The sequence below is a fragment of the Rhipicephalus microplus genome, chromosome X, assembly GCF_043290135.1.
Source record: "Rhipicephalus microplus isolate Deutch F79 chromosome X, USDA_Rmic, whole genome shotgun sequence".
Classification (NCBI taxonomy): domain Eukaryota; kingdom Metazoa; phylum Arthropoda; class Arachnida; order Ixodida; family Ixodidae; genus Rhipicephalus; species Rhipicephalus microplus.
The window spans coordinates 176,154,541-176,172,131 of NC_134710.1; the positions used below are offsets into that span (position 1 = coordinate 176,154,541).

Here is a 17,591-nt window from a genome sequence, read left to right on the forward strand (position 1 = left end):
ATATCCGATCCAAAAGAGTTGGCTGCCAGCCTTACTTCTTATAACATTACAATTTTTTGCTATCGCGATCATTGCATTGCATTGAACACGCCGCTGTGCTGCTAGAACTAATCGGCTAATCGCGAAAGCTACCAACCTGCGAACTCGCGGCGCACAACGGAAGCACGTAATGAGTCGATGATGATGATGTTTGATGTTTTATGGCGCAAGGGCCATTTCACGGCCAAAGAGCGCCAGTTCATCTTACTAAAAACATGGACGATGATTGTGATAAGCGGCTGTATAAGGGCCATAAAATTCCTCGCGGTAAGGCGGGTAAAAACATACAAATAATAAAATGATGACCATGTCGTGAAAGGTGTGTGTGGTGTGAATAGATGACAAAAGTTGGTGATAATAAAAGACGATGGTGGATATGTATGGCATTAGCACAAGTGCCTCACTCGTTCATACCCTTGCGTCCAAGGGCCGTGAGGCAAGTGCTTTCTTGTGTAACCACCGCAGCGAAAACCTCTCTGGAGAGGTCATGCTACGGGATGCCCGGGTATATGATATGAAAACTATGAATTTCTTTAAAAAACGCTAACAATGATTTGTGATTAAAAAGCGGTTCCCTACCGACGAACATTGCAGGGTGTAAAGGTATATATTGTCGGTAGGATAATGGAAAGTGTTTGTTTTCTTACAGTGTCCAATTGTTTGCACTCAATTAAAATGTGAAGGACTGTCAATACTTCACCACATCTGTCACATAATGGTGGATTTCCACCGGACAAAAGGTGTGTGTGTGTCGTGTATGTGTGTCCTATCCTGAGTCTCGTTAGTATTACCTCTGTATGACGCGATTTCGATACGGGCAGCCAATGACCAAGGTGTGGCTTAATAACGTGTAGTTTGTTTTGTGTGTGTGTATCCCACTTGCTCTGCCAGTATACTCTGAGGTTTCGTTTGAGAGACGGCTTAAGATCAAGGGCCGGGATTGATATGGGCGTAGGGGCAGTGCTTTTGTGGACGGATGCAGCGAGCTGATCCGCCCTCACGTTGCCTTGAATCTCACGGTGCCCTGGCACCCAGCACACTACAACATGTTGTTTGAGTGTGTAGAGTGTGTATAAAATGGAGTAAAGTGAGACAAGGACTGGGTTTTTGTGTTTTTTAAGAGTGTGCAGAGCCGTTACTACACTGAGGGAGTCTGTATAAATTACTGCTTTTTGTATTTGTAATTGCTTGATGTGTTTAGCCGCCACAAGTATCGCATAGGCTTCCGCTGTGAAGATACTTGTGCCTGGATGTAGAGGGCCAGCATCCGAAAAGGATGGGCCGACAGCAGCATAGGACACAGAGGAGTTAGACTTGGAGGCATCTGTAAAGAACTCAGGACGAGTGTATTTGTGTTGAAGTTCCAGGAAGTATGTTCGGATATGGGCAATAGGCGCATGTTTTGTAACTTCTAGAAAAGACACATCGCAGTCTATAGTCTGCCATTGCCACGGTGGCGGGTATGCTACAGGAGCCATTAAACTGTATTCGAGTGACACTCCAGTGTCCTCAGCTAGACCCTTCAGGCGAACTGAGAAGGGCTGCCTCATTAAAGGCCTGTTTTGAAAAAGAATGGAGCTCGACAGGCCATTAATAGTAGAGTATGAGGGATGCCTCTTGTCTGCTTTCACCTTAAGGAAATATACAAAGGACATGTAGGTTCTTTGCAGATGAAGCGACCACTCATTTGACTCAACATAAAGGCTTTCTACGGGGCTGGTGCGAAAAGCACCCGTAGAAAGGCGGATGCCCGAATGGTGCACGGGATCCAGCATCTTCAAAGCACTTTGAGTCGCAGACTGATAAACAATGGCCCCATAATCTAAGCGGGTGCGAATAAGGCTTCTATATAGGTTCATGAGACATTGCCTGTCACTACCCCACCTAGTACGTGACAACACTTTTAGAACATTCATGGCTTTTACACATTTTGTTTTTAAATACTTGATGTGCGGTACGAAGGTTAACTTGTTGTCCAAGATTAAGCCTAAAAATTTATGCTCTGCCTTAACAGATAGACGTTGGCCGTTCAGTCCAATGTCAGGTTCTGAGTGCATGCCTCTCTTTCTGGAGAACAAGACACGTGCTTTTTTGTGGGTTCAGTCGGAATCCATTTTCCTCTACCCATTTCGAGACCTTGTTTAAACCGAACTGAACCTGCCGCTCACACATTGCCAGATTGCAAGACCTAAAGCCAAGCTGGACGTCATCGACATATGTACAATAAAACATATTGCGAGGAATGGTCAAGCGCAAGGAATTCATTTTTATGAGAAAAAGTGTGCAGCTAAGTACACCACCTTGTGGCACGCCTGTTTCCTGGACAAATGTTTGGGAAAGAACCGTGCCAACTCGAACACGGAATGTCCGGTTTGACAGGTAACTTTTGATTATGTGAAACATTCTTCCGCGCACGCCAAGGTGGGATAGGTCTCTTAGAATTCCAAAACGCCATGTTGTATCATAAGCCTTTTCGATATCGAGGAACACAGAGAGAAAATATTGTTTATGGACGAAGGCGCCTCTGATCTGTGCCTCGATACGAACAAGGTGGTCTGTCGTGGATCTACTCTCTCGAAACCCGCACTGAAATGGGTCGAGCAGATTGTTTGTTTCAAGAAAGTGTACAAGTCGGCAGTTTATCATTTTTTCGAAGATTTTGCACAAGCAGCTTGTAAGTGCAATAGGCCTGTAACTTGAAGCTAAAGAAGGGTCCTTGCCCTCTTTCAAAATGGGAATAATAATAGCCTTTTTCCAAAAGGTAGGAATAGTGCCAGAAGACCAAATAGCATTGTACAAAAAAAGTAAGGTTTTTCGGGTTTCGTTTGGTAGGTTTTTTAACATTTCATACATCACACGGTCAGAACCTGGGGCAGAAGTACTGCAGGAGTTTAGAGATGTTTGGAGCTCAGCTAGACTGAAAGCTTGGTTATATGCCTCGTATCTAGTGGATTTGTGTTCGAGTTTTTGCTTTTCTATTCTTGTTCTGTATTTTTGGAAAGTGTCAGTATAGTGGCACGAGCTGGATACCTGTTCAAAGTGTGCACCGAGGAAGTTTGCCTGATCTTCCAAGGTATCACCCTGAGTGTTTACGAGGGGAAGTGTGTGTACTTGTTTTCCTGCTATCCTACCGACCATGTTCCAGACTTTAGCCTCCTGTGTGTATGAGTTAACCCCTGATAAAAACTTCTGCCAGCTTTCTCTTCTGGCCTGCCGACGCGTTCTCCTGCTTTGAGACTTCATTTTCTTGAAGGTTTCAAGATTTTCGGCTGTCGGTGAGTTCCAAAGCAGCCTCCAAGCTCTGTTTTGCTGTTTGCGCGCGTTTCGGCATTCAGAGTTCCACCATGGCACATGTCGTTTTCCAGGGTGTCCATTTGTTTGTGGGATGCATTTTGTTGCAGCATCAATCAAAAACGCTGTGAAGTAGTTCACAGCAACATCAATGTTCAAAGTACAGATGTCATTCCAACCTAGACGAGCGATAGTAACTGTTCCCAGTCGGCTCTGTTTATTAGCCATTTGGGAACACGTGGTGGGCACTCGGTTACTGTAGTTGTGCTCAAAACTACGGGGAAGTGGTCACTTCCGTACAGATTACTGACGACATTCCATTGGAGTAGAGCCACAAGAGAAGGAGATGCTATGCTTAGGTCTATGGAGGAGTAGGTGTTATTAGCGAGATTATAATAGGTTGGTTCTTTTCGATTCAGGAGACACGCGCTCGACGAGAGAAGGAACTGTTCGATCAGTCGACCGCGCGCGTCATACCGAGAATCACCCCCCATAGCCTGCTATGCGCATTAAAGTCTCCAAGGAGAACATAAGGCTCCGGAAGTTCATCAATTAGAGAGTGTAAATCACGTTTTTGTAGCTGATAGCTAGGAGGAATGTAAATAGTGCAGATTGTGATCAGTTTATCAAAAATAACTGCTCGAACAGCCACTGCCTCAAGGGATGTTTGGAGTTGTATGTGTGTGCATGCAATTCCTTGATTCACTATGATGGCAACACCTCCGGATGATGTCATGGCATCAACACGGTCCTTTCGGAAAATAACGTATTTACGAAGAAAGTTTGTGTGTTTTGAATTAAGGTGTGTTTCTTGTACACACAGAACTTTTGGTGAGTGTTCGTGTAAGAGTTCTTGGATGTCGTCAAGGTTTCTGAGAAGGCCCCTGACGTTCCATTGTATAATTTGAGTGTTCATGGTGAATGTAAAATAATGCTGTGTGTACAAAAAGTGAGTGGCTGTTTAGACGGGGAGTTTGAGTTCACTTAACAGGGCCGTCACCAGGCCCTGTTATTTGCTTTTTTGTTTTCTTGGCGCGCTCCAAGGAGCCACGCCGCTCTTTCGGCACCAAGCGTGCCGACGTATCCATTGCCTCCTCGGAGGCACTGGATGCCCGCACGTGCGGGCTGTTAGTTCGAATTTTGGGCCTCGCCTGGTGAGGGGAGGCCTTGAGGCCCAAAGACTCTGGAGTCTTCGGTCTCTCTTCGGGAGTAGGCGGTGTAGCCTGGGCTACAGCCGCCTTGGGGGCAGGTGCCACAGCCGACGGCTCGCTCTGCGCGGGTCGAAGGGGTGGCGAGGGCTGGTGCGGCGGTGCCCCCTGACGCACCGCATCAGCGTATGTAGGTCCATAGAATGGAGCGACTCTTCGCCGTGCTTCCTTAAACGTAATCTTCTCCTTCACCTTCAATGTAATTATTTCTTTTTCTTTTTTCCAGTATGTGCAGGAGCGTGAATATGCGGCATGGTTTCCTTCGCAGTTTACACAGTGTGGCGGTTGTTTGCAGTTCTCAGACACGTGACCTAGGACTCCACATTGTGCACAAGTCTGGCGACCACATCAGGTTTTAGAGCCATGGCCATACTTCTGGCATTGAAAGCAACGACGACGGTTTGGTATATACGGCCTGATAGATGTCTTTGTGTACCCTGTTTGAATGGAATCTGGTAGTTTACTGGATGCAAACGTGAGTATCAAGTGTTTCGTTGGTATTTCCTTATTGTCTCTTCTGATGATAATTCTCTGTACATTATTTACATTTTGGCTCTTCCACCCTTCCAAAAGTTCAGTCTCGGTGAGCTCAAGAAAGTCTGCATCAGATACCACTCCGCGAGTGATGTTCATGGATCGGTGTGGTGTTATGGTGATCGGTACGTCACCAAACGTTGAGAGGCTGTTTAGCTTTACAAATTGTGCTTTGTCCCGAATTTCTAGAAGAAGGTCTCCGCTCGCCATTTTGGTTACTTTGTATCCAGCCCCGAGAGTTTCCGTAAGACACCTGGCAACTACGAAAGGAGATACGGTCCTGGCTTGCTTTCCGGTTTTTTCGCAGTGAATGACGTGGAAGTGGGGAAAAGTTTCTATTGGCTGGTTGAAGAGATTTATGTCGTCGGTGCGTACCCGCTTTAAGCCGGTACGATCAGGTAGTAGAGGGAATGCGCCATGCATGCCGGTCTTATGTTTGTTCAGCACCGTTGGCGGCCACCCACCACGGAGCCCAACAAGGGGACGCTGCAAGTTTACAGGTGCTGAAAGCTTGCAGACGTCAGCCGTACAACACTGCCATAACCCAATGCGATTAGACCAAGGTAGGCTATTTGCACAGGGTTAACCCTTGCCGCCAGGAAAATTGGAAGTAAACAGAAGAGAGTAGAAGACAGGACAGATAGATAGTGAGAGATAAAGACGAAGATATAGGCAGAGAGAGATAGGAAAAGGCGACTGCCGATTTCCCCTGGGTGGGTCAGCCCAGGGGTGCCGTCTACGTGAAGCCGGGGCCAAAGAGGTGTGTTGCCTCTGCCAGGGGGTCTTAAAGGTCCAATCACCCAGCGTCAGCTCAACCCCCAGGATCCCCTTTTCCCCGGACACGGCAAAGCCACGCACGGCTAGGCGTGGGAGGGAGTCGAAACTCCCCCGTTAGCTCGGGTCCGTGGTGTCGCTACACACCAAACGCCTACTTGCGCAGGCGCCCCTGCGGGGGCACGTAATGAGTCGACCTTCGAAGATCCGTCGTCACCGTGGGCTCGGAGAGTTTCCATCAGCACCTTATCTGACATCCTCTCAGTGGTGAGGACACGGTTGCTCGAAATTAAGAAAAGTCACAGAAATGAATGCGATAACAACTTGGAATGTGACCCACAGAACGGCAAGCAGATCAAAAACTGCAGTGCGCTGCTCACGCACAAATGACGCACGAAAACAACATACACAGGACGACAGCAAACTAACGTTTACCGCTCGACACTTAACGCACCGTTTAAATAAAAACGAGGCACAAGGCGTAATGAGTGCGAACTAATAAGTGCCTCAGTCGTTATTTCGCTGTGTTTAAAAAGAGCACTCTCTTTGCAAACGGTGCCTGTTTAGTGAGCAAAGTGATCTTTATGTACCCGGCAACTAAACGCAATCGTTCCGGTCAAAGTCGAAAGCGTGCAATTTTCCCCATCGAAGGATAAGCGCCCGCGCACACACACCAACCCGCCCTCCTTCTCCCCATTCGTGGGGCAATGTACGCGTGGGAGATAAGCGTGCATCGGTGCACCGTGACGAACTGGGTGCCTAGCGTGCGTGGATTTTTTAAAGATGATAGTCTTTCTTGGGGACCTTCGACGCAAAAATTTTGGTCTGTATCTACATTTGTTTGTCCACTCTTACCGATATCGGGTACTCTGAACAACACCAGTCGATACGCCAAACGACCGACCTCATCCTCAGTGCCCACCAATGTTGCTCAAGATTCAACGTTCATACTTGTGCGATTGTCAATTAAAAAGCAATTATTGCGCATATCTGAGGCACCATAAACACACGTATATATTCTGTATGTGCGTATTTTACTAGAAAAGGCATACATAAGTAATTCTAAGGACCGTAGCGTTAATCATGCTGCGCTTATCATGCAACGCTTGCACGAAAAGGCGAGTGTTTTCAACGCTTTGCTAAGATGACACGGCGGTGGCACCTACCCGTCGTCTTGCATTCTACACCTTATCACCGCTGAGATGGGCGCGCACAACCGTCTCAGAGCCACATGCTTTGTTTTCCAAGAAAACTGCCAGATAGCGCTCATGTCTCGCGTGTAACGTGACTTGATGTGCTCGTTCGCCTCTGCTGCACGCTCGAGGCCCTCTAACGCAGCGCCTCCAGAATACCACTCACCAATTTTCTTCAGCAGAACATCAAATAAATGTTTTGTTCACTCTCTCCACACGCAAGACTATTGTCTTTCGACAACATTTGCAGATTAACATGCATATATGGGGCCAATTTTTTTTCTTGAGTTTTCATATATATATAGATACTACACATATACGATGAATGAAGGCGCCGGCAAAAAACTAGCAAAGACTGTTAATATACATAATTGCTATCGCAATAAAGAAAGAAAGCAAAGCTGAACATCGTCGGGGGCCACACCATGCGCGCGCAGTGAAACTGTGCACGACGTCGAAAACTAAGAGCAAACGACACGAACACAGACATGGATACCACGGAAAACTATTCGGTAAAGCGCTCTCCATATGCAGTGCGGCCCCACATATGTGACGCTACCTAAAAGCGTGGCACTGCCAACGCGCAATAGTAGTTTTTTTTTTTTTTCATGGGGGGGGGGGGGGGGGGGTCAATGCCTATAACGCAGGCACGTGGAGTGCAGGCACACCTGCCCGCCTCACGCTGACGCGGCCCGCGTGCCTGTTACTGTCGCTTTGCGCTTGGTCGGCGGCGGGGCAACCGCGGAAAATGCTCGTGCCGAAATGACGAAATGCGGAGCAAAATTCCCATATTTTCTGTGGGAAAAATTTGTTATATTAAGGTTGTCTCCCGCTGTTGCTTTGTTACATAGAGGTCGCAAATACATGTGCTTCTATGGAGCGACGGCGGGAAATAGAAAAACTTTGTTATATCGAGGAATTCGTTATATCGAGGTTCGTTATAAGCAGGTTTACTGTATTCAAAAATTTCAAATGTTTGATGTTCACGAATACTCGTTTCCACTTGTCACTGTGAAGAACTTACGACTGGGCATTTATAATAAAAGCCTCAGTAGATCATGCGGTGATTACTTCGACTTTGGCGTGAGTACGGTGATGCCTGCATAAAAATTCACGGGAGCGTGACGGCTACTGACGAATGCAGCCGCAATGCATGGCAATAAACCTGGTTACGATAAACATATAAATAAATCTAAATCATGTACTGCCTCCACGGCAGTACGCGTGGTCTAGCAGTCTAGTGCTGTTACGGTTCATGTAAGTGTATACCGATCACACCGTCTGCTGCCGCGCCCTTGTGCGCGGGATTGCCAGTGCTTATCGCTCCTGGAAACGAAGGCAACTTGCCGCAAGGGCGAATGCACGCATATACATTACAGGACGCGGAGCTGATGGAGCGAGATCAGTAGGTGATGCACTGCACACAACTAGCTAAGGCACGCTCAACTTGATGTAAGGTGGTAACGCTATTCATGTATAGCCACGCCAGTTTTCATTAATGGATCGCCGTACAAATGTACATGCACACGTCAAAGCCTGACGAGTCGTGCATCAGCTGTGCCGCTACTTCAGCATGTATACTCTCTTCATAGTTCGGGAAGATTTCATGGTAGCATATATGGTCATGCCAATGAGCTGAAGTGTTTTTCCGCGCAATGGCAAACATAAAAAGGCCATGCACTTTCAATAACGTTACAATAGCATCATGACTTATAGTTCTTCGTTGCTAATGGCAGCACAGGTAAGGTGATGGACGGATTAATGCGTAGTTCCGCTGCATTCCCGACAGCGCCTCTGAAAATCTGTCATACGCGCATCGTGCTCGCTCAGCAACGTCTCCTGCAATCAATCCTCCATTACACCGTTGCTGCAATCTCGCTTTTTTGTCAACGTCAGTTTACTGCTGTTGGCAGCTAGTGCGCTAAAGGGGGTTGCGATGCGGCAAAATAGTGCCCTCGCCGCCAGGAGTTGTGGTTCCGTTAACAAAAAGGCATATATGGGGCGTCTTTCTATCATGTATTACCTGGCGCGCTTACCTCGCGTTATCTCTGCGCGCCTAGTACACCTCGGTCACTATCATGCTGCTATCAGCGCAACACAGCATTCTTGATCGGCAAATGGTGAGCGCGCAGTCCTCGGGAAGGGCAACCGAAGCAAGCGAGATAACGAGTATTGCTGCATAGTTAAAGAACGCTCCAAGTACTCCCTCAGTGGCTTGATCCGTGAGAACAAGGGAGAAAATTAAAGAAAACTATAAAAGTGGGGTCTCTCGAACCAAAATTAATAGTGTGGGAACCTGGATGATTTGAGACCACCAAGGCTGCTTTAATAATCGCTTAGACTTAAGTACACGGGTGTTAACTTTTACACAATCAGACCAGTGGCCTCATGCTCACTAGTCATCGTGGCAGGTACGAAAGCTTATTTTTTTTCATAATAAAAAAAAAAGATTCAAAAGGTTTGTTCCACATATGGATTGAACCCAAGACATCACAGTCACAAGCTCAACTATTAGTCTTATGCTTTCTAGCAAGTACAAATGGTGACATTGTTTTTATTTTTTATTTTTGATTATTATAATAATTGTACGGTTTCCAACATAAGTATATGATTGAGTAAAAGATTCGAAGCTATGCATTCGTATTCAATTCGTATTACAAAATTTTGATATTCGCACACCCTTAGTTATAATGCGGTTGCCGGAAAATCTGTGACAATCCTGGCAGCGAGTGCGTGTCTGAAAGGAGGCGTGCTAGGTGCCCTGCTGTGGAGCGAGCCACGAGGTCATACGGAAAAGAAGACCCGCGTTAAAAAAAAACAAAAAAAACCGCGGCACACTGCACAGGCTCGCTGAGGGCGGTTGCCTCGGTGACAGATAAGCCTTTGGGCCGACACCGATTAGCGTCGCTAGTGTGGCTCCAGGTGCGCGCGGCTCACCATGGCACATGCGATATCACGTCCTCATCAACTGCGCTCAACAGTTTTCTGTCAAGAAAAGTGTAGTCGTTATTGTGCTTGCTACAGCTATTGCGTTTGCTACCTCATCGGTAAACTTAAAACCTTTCATGGCTTCGTGACACGAGCTTTCACCTTTGCTGCCAGTGCGTTGTCTTACGTAAGCTTGGCAGTTTTTCGTCGTCTATCTCACGGCCAGGAACGCGAACTTCACGACGCTTGATCTTCATGTCTTGGACGAACTTCCCGCAAGAGCATACCGAACAGCAGGCTAGGTCTAAGATTTTGGTAGTGGTGACGTGCAATTTAAGTTGTGGTTTGGTACGGAATCAACGAAACTCTTTACGGTGGCTGCACTTGACGGGAAGGGATACATATCATTAATGAAAACAAGTGTGGCATGTGTAGCCCTCAAATGGTGGTTCGCAATTCGATCGCGAGGTTTCGAAATCGGGTGCGCGTCTTTTAGAGTAAAAAATTTTCGACGTGATTCGACATTCAGTGTAAGGTGCACAATCGAGGCGGCCTGAAAAGCAGCTGGTAAATTTTCGCGATGGTGCTTTCTCTTGTTAGCAACTCCCGCGACTTGCGTTATAAGTGGTGTATGCTGTAATCCAAATGTTCGGCATAGATGTCCCACACAAATAAGCGAGAAAGTAAAATAACATTTTGCAGCTAAATAAATATTTTAAGTGAGGCCTACCCTCAGTGCTACCTTTCTTTATTTGTGCGCTTTGTTTCAAATTTTCCTAGTGAAACTGCACGAACAAAAACTACTTTCAGCAAAAATTTTCTGAAATTTGTCACTTCAGGTTTAGCTGTGATTGTACTAAAATTACCTTATGGTGCAGCTTGGCACAGCAAGGGCAATTTGGAGCAGAATAACATAATTGGTGCAGTACCTCCACCCCTGTTAATGTTTGCAAGGGCTTTTGCTTTTCCACCCTAGGTGTATTGACACTTCAACAGAAATAACATGGAATGTGACATAACATGTAACTCAATATCTTACTTACCACAGTAGGCACAAACGGGGGTTTCAGCTTCTTCATAAGCAGATGTTCCCAGTTAATGTTCTGTAAAAAAATACAACAGAGCTAACTCACAGATGGCACATATGGGGACAACACAAACTCTGCAGCCTGACCACTAATTAAATAATTGAAACTGTAACTACTGTCAACAACTACTTCAGATAGTGCAGTGGTTGCTTGAAAGTTGGATAATTTTCAAATACTATTGAAAAATTGCCATAGTTGATTGAGGTTGATACAAGCTTGTCAAGCATAGCAATTAACTGGATTCCTCCGCTACACTTATATTACCAGAACCATCTTTGTTATTTCCACCAAATTGCCCCGCCGCGGTGGCCTAGTGGCTAAGGTACTCTGCTGACCCGCTGGTCGCCGGATCGAATCCCGGCATGCGGTGGCTGCATTTTCGATGGAGGCGAAAGCTGCAACTACTGTCAACAACTACTTCAGATGATGCAAGGTTTGCTTGAATGTGGGATACTTTTCAAATACTATAGAAAAATTGTCACAGTTGATTGAGGTTGATACAAGCTTGTCAAGCATAGCAATTAACTGGATTCCTCCACTACACCTATATTACCAGAACCATCTTTGTTATTTCCACCAAATTGCCCCGCCACGGTGGCCTAATGGCTAAGGTACTCTGCTGACCTGCAGGTCGCGAGATCGAATCCGGGCATGTGGCGGCTGTATTTTCGATGGAGGCGAAAATGCCGCAGGTCCGTGTGTGCAGATTTGGGTGCTAAGGTACTCTGCTGACCCGCAGGTCGCGGGATCGAATCCTGGCATGCAGCGGCTGCATTCTTGATGACGGCGAAAATGCTGCAGGTCCGTTTGCTCAGATTTGGGTGCACGATTTGAGAACCTCAGCTGGTCCTAATTTCCGTAGTCCTCCACTACGGCATCTCCCATAATCATATAATAGTTTTGGGACGTTGAACCCCCCATATCCATCAATCAATGCAAAAAGCATATTACAGCTCTGCCCCACGTGCTGGTATTCCCGCATGGCAAGCAACCACATGCTGTCCACATTATTCTTAGTAATACTGGCATGAAAAAAAGATGACAGGAGTTGAAGTCTCGAGGCATGCACGCCTGCCTGCTTGGGGCTCAATGGATGGCGTGAGAGAGGAGAAAAAAACTAACCCTCCCAGTACCCACTGTGATGACGACACGTATGGGAGGTCAAAAGCACTGAGATATTGATCTTCAACGTTTGTAAAGGGAGGTTTAGAGCTACCATTCAAACTACAGTACAAGATTGTGATTGAAAAGAAAAAAATTCCCATTATCCTAGGTATTCAGGTTATAAAATACAGACAAATCTTATTAATTCAAACACACTTCATTCGAACTTCCGGTTAATTTAAACTCGCGCTGTGGTCCCGTCAAAGCTATGTGTATTCCAATGGGCGAAAACGCCCTGTAATTCGAATGCGCAAGCACTTGCAACAGTTAATTCGAACATACCACGCTCCGAAAATGCTTTCAGCACCACATCCAATCCCGCGGTGGCACCTCCGACACCGCAACGCTGTGCGCAAAGAAGGAAAAGAAGAAAAGGCTGCGGTGGAATGTTTCCTCTCTCTCAAATGCCGATCTGCGACGTGCCTGTGCCACGCTTCTCCCTTTTCCGTCCCTGCCACGTAAAGACCCTTCTCCTTTCAACGCCGCATGCGGAGAAAGGAAAAAAAAAAATCACAGCATATCCACGGACTGCATTATAATGAGCTGGGTGAAGGGTCCGTCCGTCCGCCAGTGCGTTCGTGTGTCCGTCCCTGCATCCGTCCATCCATCCGTGCGTCCGTCCGTGCATCTGTCTGTCTGTTCGTCCACCATCTCGCATCTTTTCATTATATATTCAGCATATAGAAGTACCGCCATCCAGCGGACATTCGAAGGACTAAACGAGACGTGGCACCCACACACTTTCTTACGGCCTGCGCTTCGCGTCTACTTCTCACTTTTCACCGCCTCTAGTTCATGGCTATATACTAGTTCACTATATCCATGGCACTGCGGCCAAACCATCGCTAAACCTTGCTGAAACCAAGGAGGTTACGCCCAGCGAGTTTAACGTGGCAACCCTTTCTGGTCAGATAGTGCTCAAAGTGCGTCCTTCTGATACTAGTTTTTTTTTTAGTAAGCATCAAATTCAAGGCAAAATTTATGTAAGATTAGGTCACCAATACTCATCTCTGTAAGTTATTTCACCAGGAACAACTATCTTTTAATCAACTGAAAACGGTGCGCACGTGCCGCTTCTCTAGCCCTGCAGGAAGTGGTTACCTACTACTACTACTACATACATGGCGGACGCCCAAGCCAGGGCATAGGAAGCTTTGCCCCCCCCATGTCATGTTGCCCGTGTGCATGCAACTTGTGCGGGGCCTGGCATGTCCCCGTCAGAGTCCATCGCGTTGGCGATCCTTCTAATGCGTGAACGTAACGCAGGGCCTATACTGGCATGATTACAGCAGCCACGGTTCGCGAACAAGCCCGCAGCTACAACGCAAGAGATGCAGTCGACAACCGGAGATGCAGCAAGCAGAAGTAGACGGTGTTTCAAGCAGCGCGTCGGCGATGATGCATGCCACGCAAGATTGGGAGGGGCGCTCAGCGAGTGGTGAAGAAGGAGTGATGAGCAACCAGAAGTAGACGGTGTTTCAAGCAGCGCGTCGGCGATGATGCATGCCACGCAAGATTGGGAGGGGCGCTCAGCGAGTGGCGAAGAAGGTGTGAGAGAGTATAACAGCGAAGGGAAGCGCAGCAGAGAGCAAAAGGTGTGGTTGTCATGGTTTCGATAATCAAACGTGTCTAGCTCCGCTATTACTGCACCGTTTTGAAAAATTCTCACGGCTCCGTGTTCGTCGTACACTCGTGCACAATTTCTCCACCACAACTGAATTTCGACCTCTGGGTAGATTAAGAGCCCTTTAAAAGGACACTTGCTGCCGAGATTTTCAGCCCTACTGAAAGCTTCGGTGCTGAAATTTGTTGACACAACCTTCTTTATAGGCAAAAACTTGAAGAAAATAACTTAAAACGTGTTTCACATGAATCTTCCACTAGCAACCTCGCTTTAAACTGAAGCAGCTGATGTTTAACCAGCTAGACTGGCTGCACATATTGCTGTCCCACAACCTCTCTCTGTTTACCTCTACTATACACCTCACTTTTCTTCTCCCTCGTCCATAAAGACATAAAGGCGCATCTCCCATCTCGGAGCATTGTTCGCTGTCAGTGCTATTTGTACTGGCTCTAGGGAATGTAGTGGGAATGAAGCAGACTGAGAGATGAGAACATCACTTGTTCACTATGAGAACGTCATTTGTTTACATTTCTTAAAACAGGCTCGCAGATTTCGCTGAATCAAATGTTACTCCCCACATTTCAAAGAATGGTTTCAGTGTTCTAGCTTTCCTAGAACAAATGTTACGGAGTTTCAAAGTTCTTATTAGAAGGACACGAGAAAAAAACACTTGTCTTATTTCATCCTTGCTTTAAAAAAAAAAAGGGGGGGGGGGGGGAACACTTGAGCTTCTGCAGTAGGCTTTCGAGAATCGTTTTGAAATGGCAAACTTTATGGGCACAAATGTTCAAATCCTAGCACCATGTCTGAGCTGTTCACAGAGAAGCAAAAGCCAGGCTAGTGAGTGAGAAATCGTGAACAGAGCCCGATTATGCTATCCCACTCTACCCTTGAAACAGAAGCCCAAGAAAAGCTTGTCAGAAGAATATTGCATGGTTACGAAAATATAAAACACAAAATAACAAAAAAAAAACAGTTGCTGCTAATTTAACCCTTTTAGCCCTGGAATTTTTAGTTTGCCAGACAATATTAGTACATATTTCACTAATGGTTAGGGTCTCAGAAAACCACAAACGAAAAATTTAGTCAGTAGTAAGCATTTATGGATTAACAGCCATGACATCAAATTAGTTCATCATGGCCCTATAGGCATGAAATGACAAAGATGGCAAATTTATTGCTGCTATGCCCTAGAGTGCACAAAATCTGAACAAACATACTATTTGAAAGTGTTGAAGCTCTTAAAACAGCCTCAGGACTTCAACCCAAAATTGCTGCTTTTCCGCTTCTGCTTGCCCGCGTCATCGTCATCAACGACCTCGGTCGCCTTCATTACGGCTCCATGCTCCGCAAAAATGAAACAACTGTGATGTCAATCGCAGTAGGAATTGTTGAAGAAATATATCGCCAAGAATGAGCGGGTATGATTGAGCTTTCAAAGTTCTATAAGAAATTTTGTATGGTGTCGTCAATTGACGACACCAGGGCCGAAAGGGTTAAAATGCTGTTATGGCTAAAAAAATGATCTAGAATGCATGAAAATCGGTGATGTCAGGCATTGGTAGTGGAAGAATCCAAAATAATGTTTTCAGAATTTTTTTTTGACATGTGGCTTTTAAATAAATAGAGGCTTCTCCCCTAAGAGGTTAGGAAATGAAACAAACACTTTTTAGAGTAGTAATGTATTTTCACTGCAGCCTTAGTTTCTTTCAGGTGGTAGCAGCCATAAAATTTCCAGCAAATAATTATATGGGTTTACATAAATGTTGTTACGAAATATGTCCCGAAACTTTATTAAAAAGGTTAAGAGAATACTAATGCTATCAGGATTGTGACACTGAGCAAAAGACCCAACTCACTCTGAAAAAAGCCTGCTTCTTGACGTCCTCTGCATCTTTCTCGCTTGTGCCAAGGCGCCTCTCCGGGTTTTTCCTCAACAGCTGCAAGTATTGAAGAAATAAAATTTAGCATAAAACAGAAGCAGCTGATGATTTAATGTAAAGGCCATGTTCACTTGCCACACTATTGCTGCGAACCACTCACATGCTTCAGTAAAAAAAATAATGGCCCACCTCAAAGCGAACTTGTGATAAAACAAACGATATCCGAGTGACTAGGTATAGAAATCGCATTACTTCAATGGCATAAAATTGCACTCAAAACTAACATCTCTGAGCCAAGTCGGTGCTCCGGCGACTGGCTAAGACACCACAATCACTGTTTTCGACAACCGATAAGCTATCAGGGAGGTGCCCAAGATTCTTATTATTGAACACCAAGCCTGCCTCTGAAGCCGTCTAGATGTCGTTATCCCCAACTCTCTTTAGAGCAACAGCTGTATATCGCTAGGCGAAACAAAAGATCGTTCACCACAATAAATGATGTGCCCATTAGTTGCTCCATCAGTTTCGTCGTTCTCTACGTTGCACCAATGCGTGCATGCCATTAGGAGCGCTGCCAGTGACGTCACTCATTTCTTCACAGCTGTTCCACCGAGCACGTGTGCAGCAGTTTTAACAAGTGGCTTTCAAAGTGAAAAAAAGAAAGAAGAAAAAAGTGCTGTGTCATTTTCAGTGGAGGTCATCTGAACATTGCTGCACGAGAATGGAAAGTGGCAGAGAAAAATGTAGGAGACAAGGGAAGAAAAGGACGGGAAAAAAGGTAATTCGGCCCTACCCTGTCCATGCGCGCTTCGCCTCTCAGCCAAGGAAAGCCATGTAGCAGCTAGACACGAAAAAGAGGCAAGCCAGGAAGCTGTGTTGCAGGTAGAGCAGCATCAACAAGGCAATGATAGAAACACTAACGCCCATTTTCGGAGGGAGTTTCTTGAGCGGCACTTGGGCTTCCGCTGCGACGTCTGCAATATCCTGTAGCTGTACATTTCAGCTTCACTGGTTAACCATCTGTACGGAGTGCTTGGCGGTGATTTTTTTTTGTCACACATTCCTTCGAACTTTGTCTCCCTGCTGCTCTTAGCACCCCGCATCACCAGTTTATGATTTGTTCAGTGTTTGGGGCCTGTTCTTGCTCATTTTGCACTCCACTAAGCATGCCCTCCACACATGAACAGAAGGATACAAGACGGCCGTTACACGGAACGAATCTCAAATTATCCAAGTTGAAGGGCGGGCTGTACAAGCCCTACCAAGTTCGATATTTTGCAATCCTATGCCTATCCCGAGTCAACTCTCCACCTTCGGAGAGAAAAGAAGACCGCATTGATGCATGCAGTGTGCGAGTGTGCTGTTCTTGCGCGCGTGCTTCATCTGCTGTGTGTGTCTTTTGATCCTCGTCGGACAGGCCCAAAATTTTCTAACATGCGAACAGCCAGCGCTACAATGCAATCCTCTGACATCTGCGTGTGTAGGCCACACGCAGATGTCAGGGAGGTGCAAAACAGGTCCCAAGTTTTACAACACATTAGTTGCGTATTTAATTGACTTATTAAACAAGCTACCCGAGCTATCATCTCCTTGTGAGTTTTGGCTTTCAAAGTCACCTTCCCGCTGTTCTTGCAAATCTGCTTCTCCCTCTTTCCTATTATCGCACTCTTTTGCCTGTCTTTACAGCTCTGCGACGTCGACTCGCGTTATGAAGTTTCTTTTTCTGATTTCAAACAGGTCCAGAGAAGCTTTACATGTCCTTGATTGTTTATCGCATGTGGGTGCCTTGATAGCTGTTGATGTGCCTGTGTGGTCAAGATGGCGAAATAGAAGTCTGCTGCGCTAGGAGATGGCACGTAGCCAAG

General features: G+C 46.1%; 1 protein-coding gene and 1 long non-coding RNA gene across 8 annotated transcripts in view; one reads left to right on the top strand and one right to left on the bottom strand.

Annotated features, from left to right (window-relative positions):
• Positions 1-17,591, top strand: part of LOC119177210 (uncharacterized) — a 183,129-nt gene that overhangs the window by 74,122 nt on the left and 91,416 nt on the right. The window lies entirely within an intron of this gene.
• Pkn (serine/threonine-protein kinase N) overlaps positions 1-17,591 on the bottom strand; it is a 186,581-nt gene that overhangs the window by 15,689 nt on the left and 153,301 nt on the right. For all 7 annotated transcript variants that reach the window (XM_075878269.1, XM_037428622.2, XM_075878263.1 and 4 more), the window contains 2 exons: positions 15,703-15,783; positions 11,011-11,070 (listed from right to left, as the gene is read on the bottom strand). In XM_075878269.1, the coding sequence (XP_075734384.1) occupies positions 11,011-11,070; positions 15,703-15,783 (141 nt within the window). The remainder of the gene's footprint in view (positions 1-11,010; positions 11,071-15,702; positions 15,784-17,591) is intronic.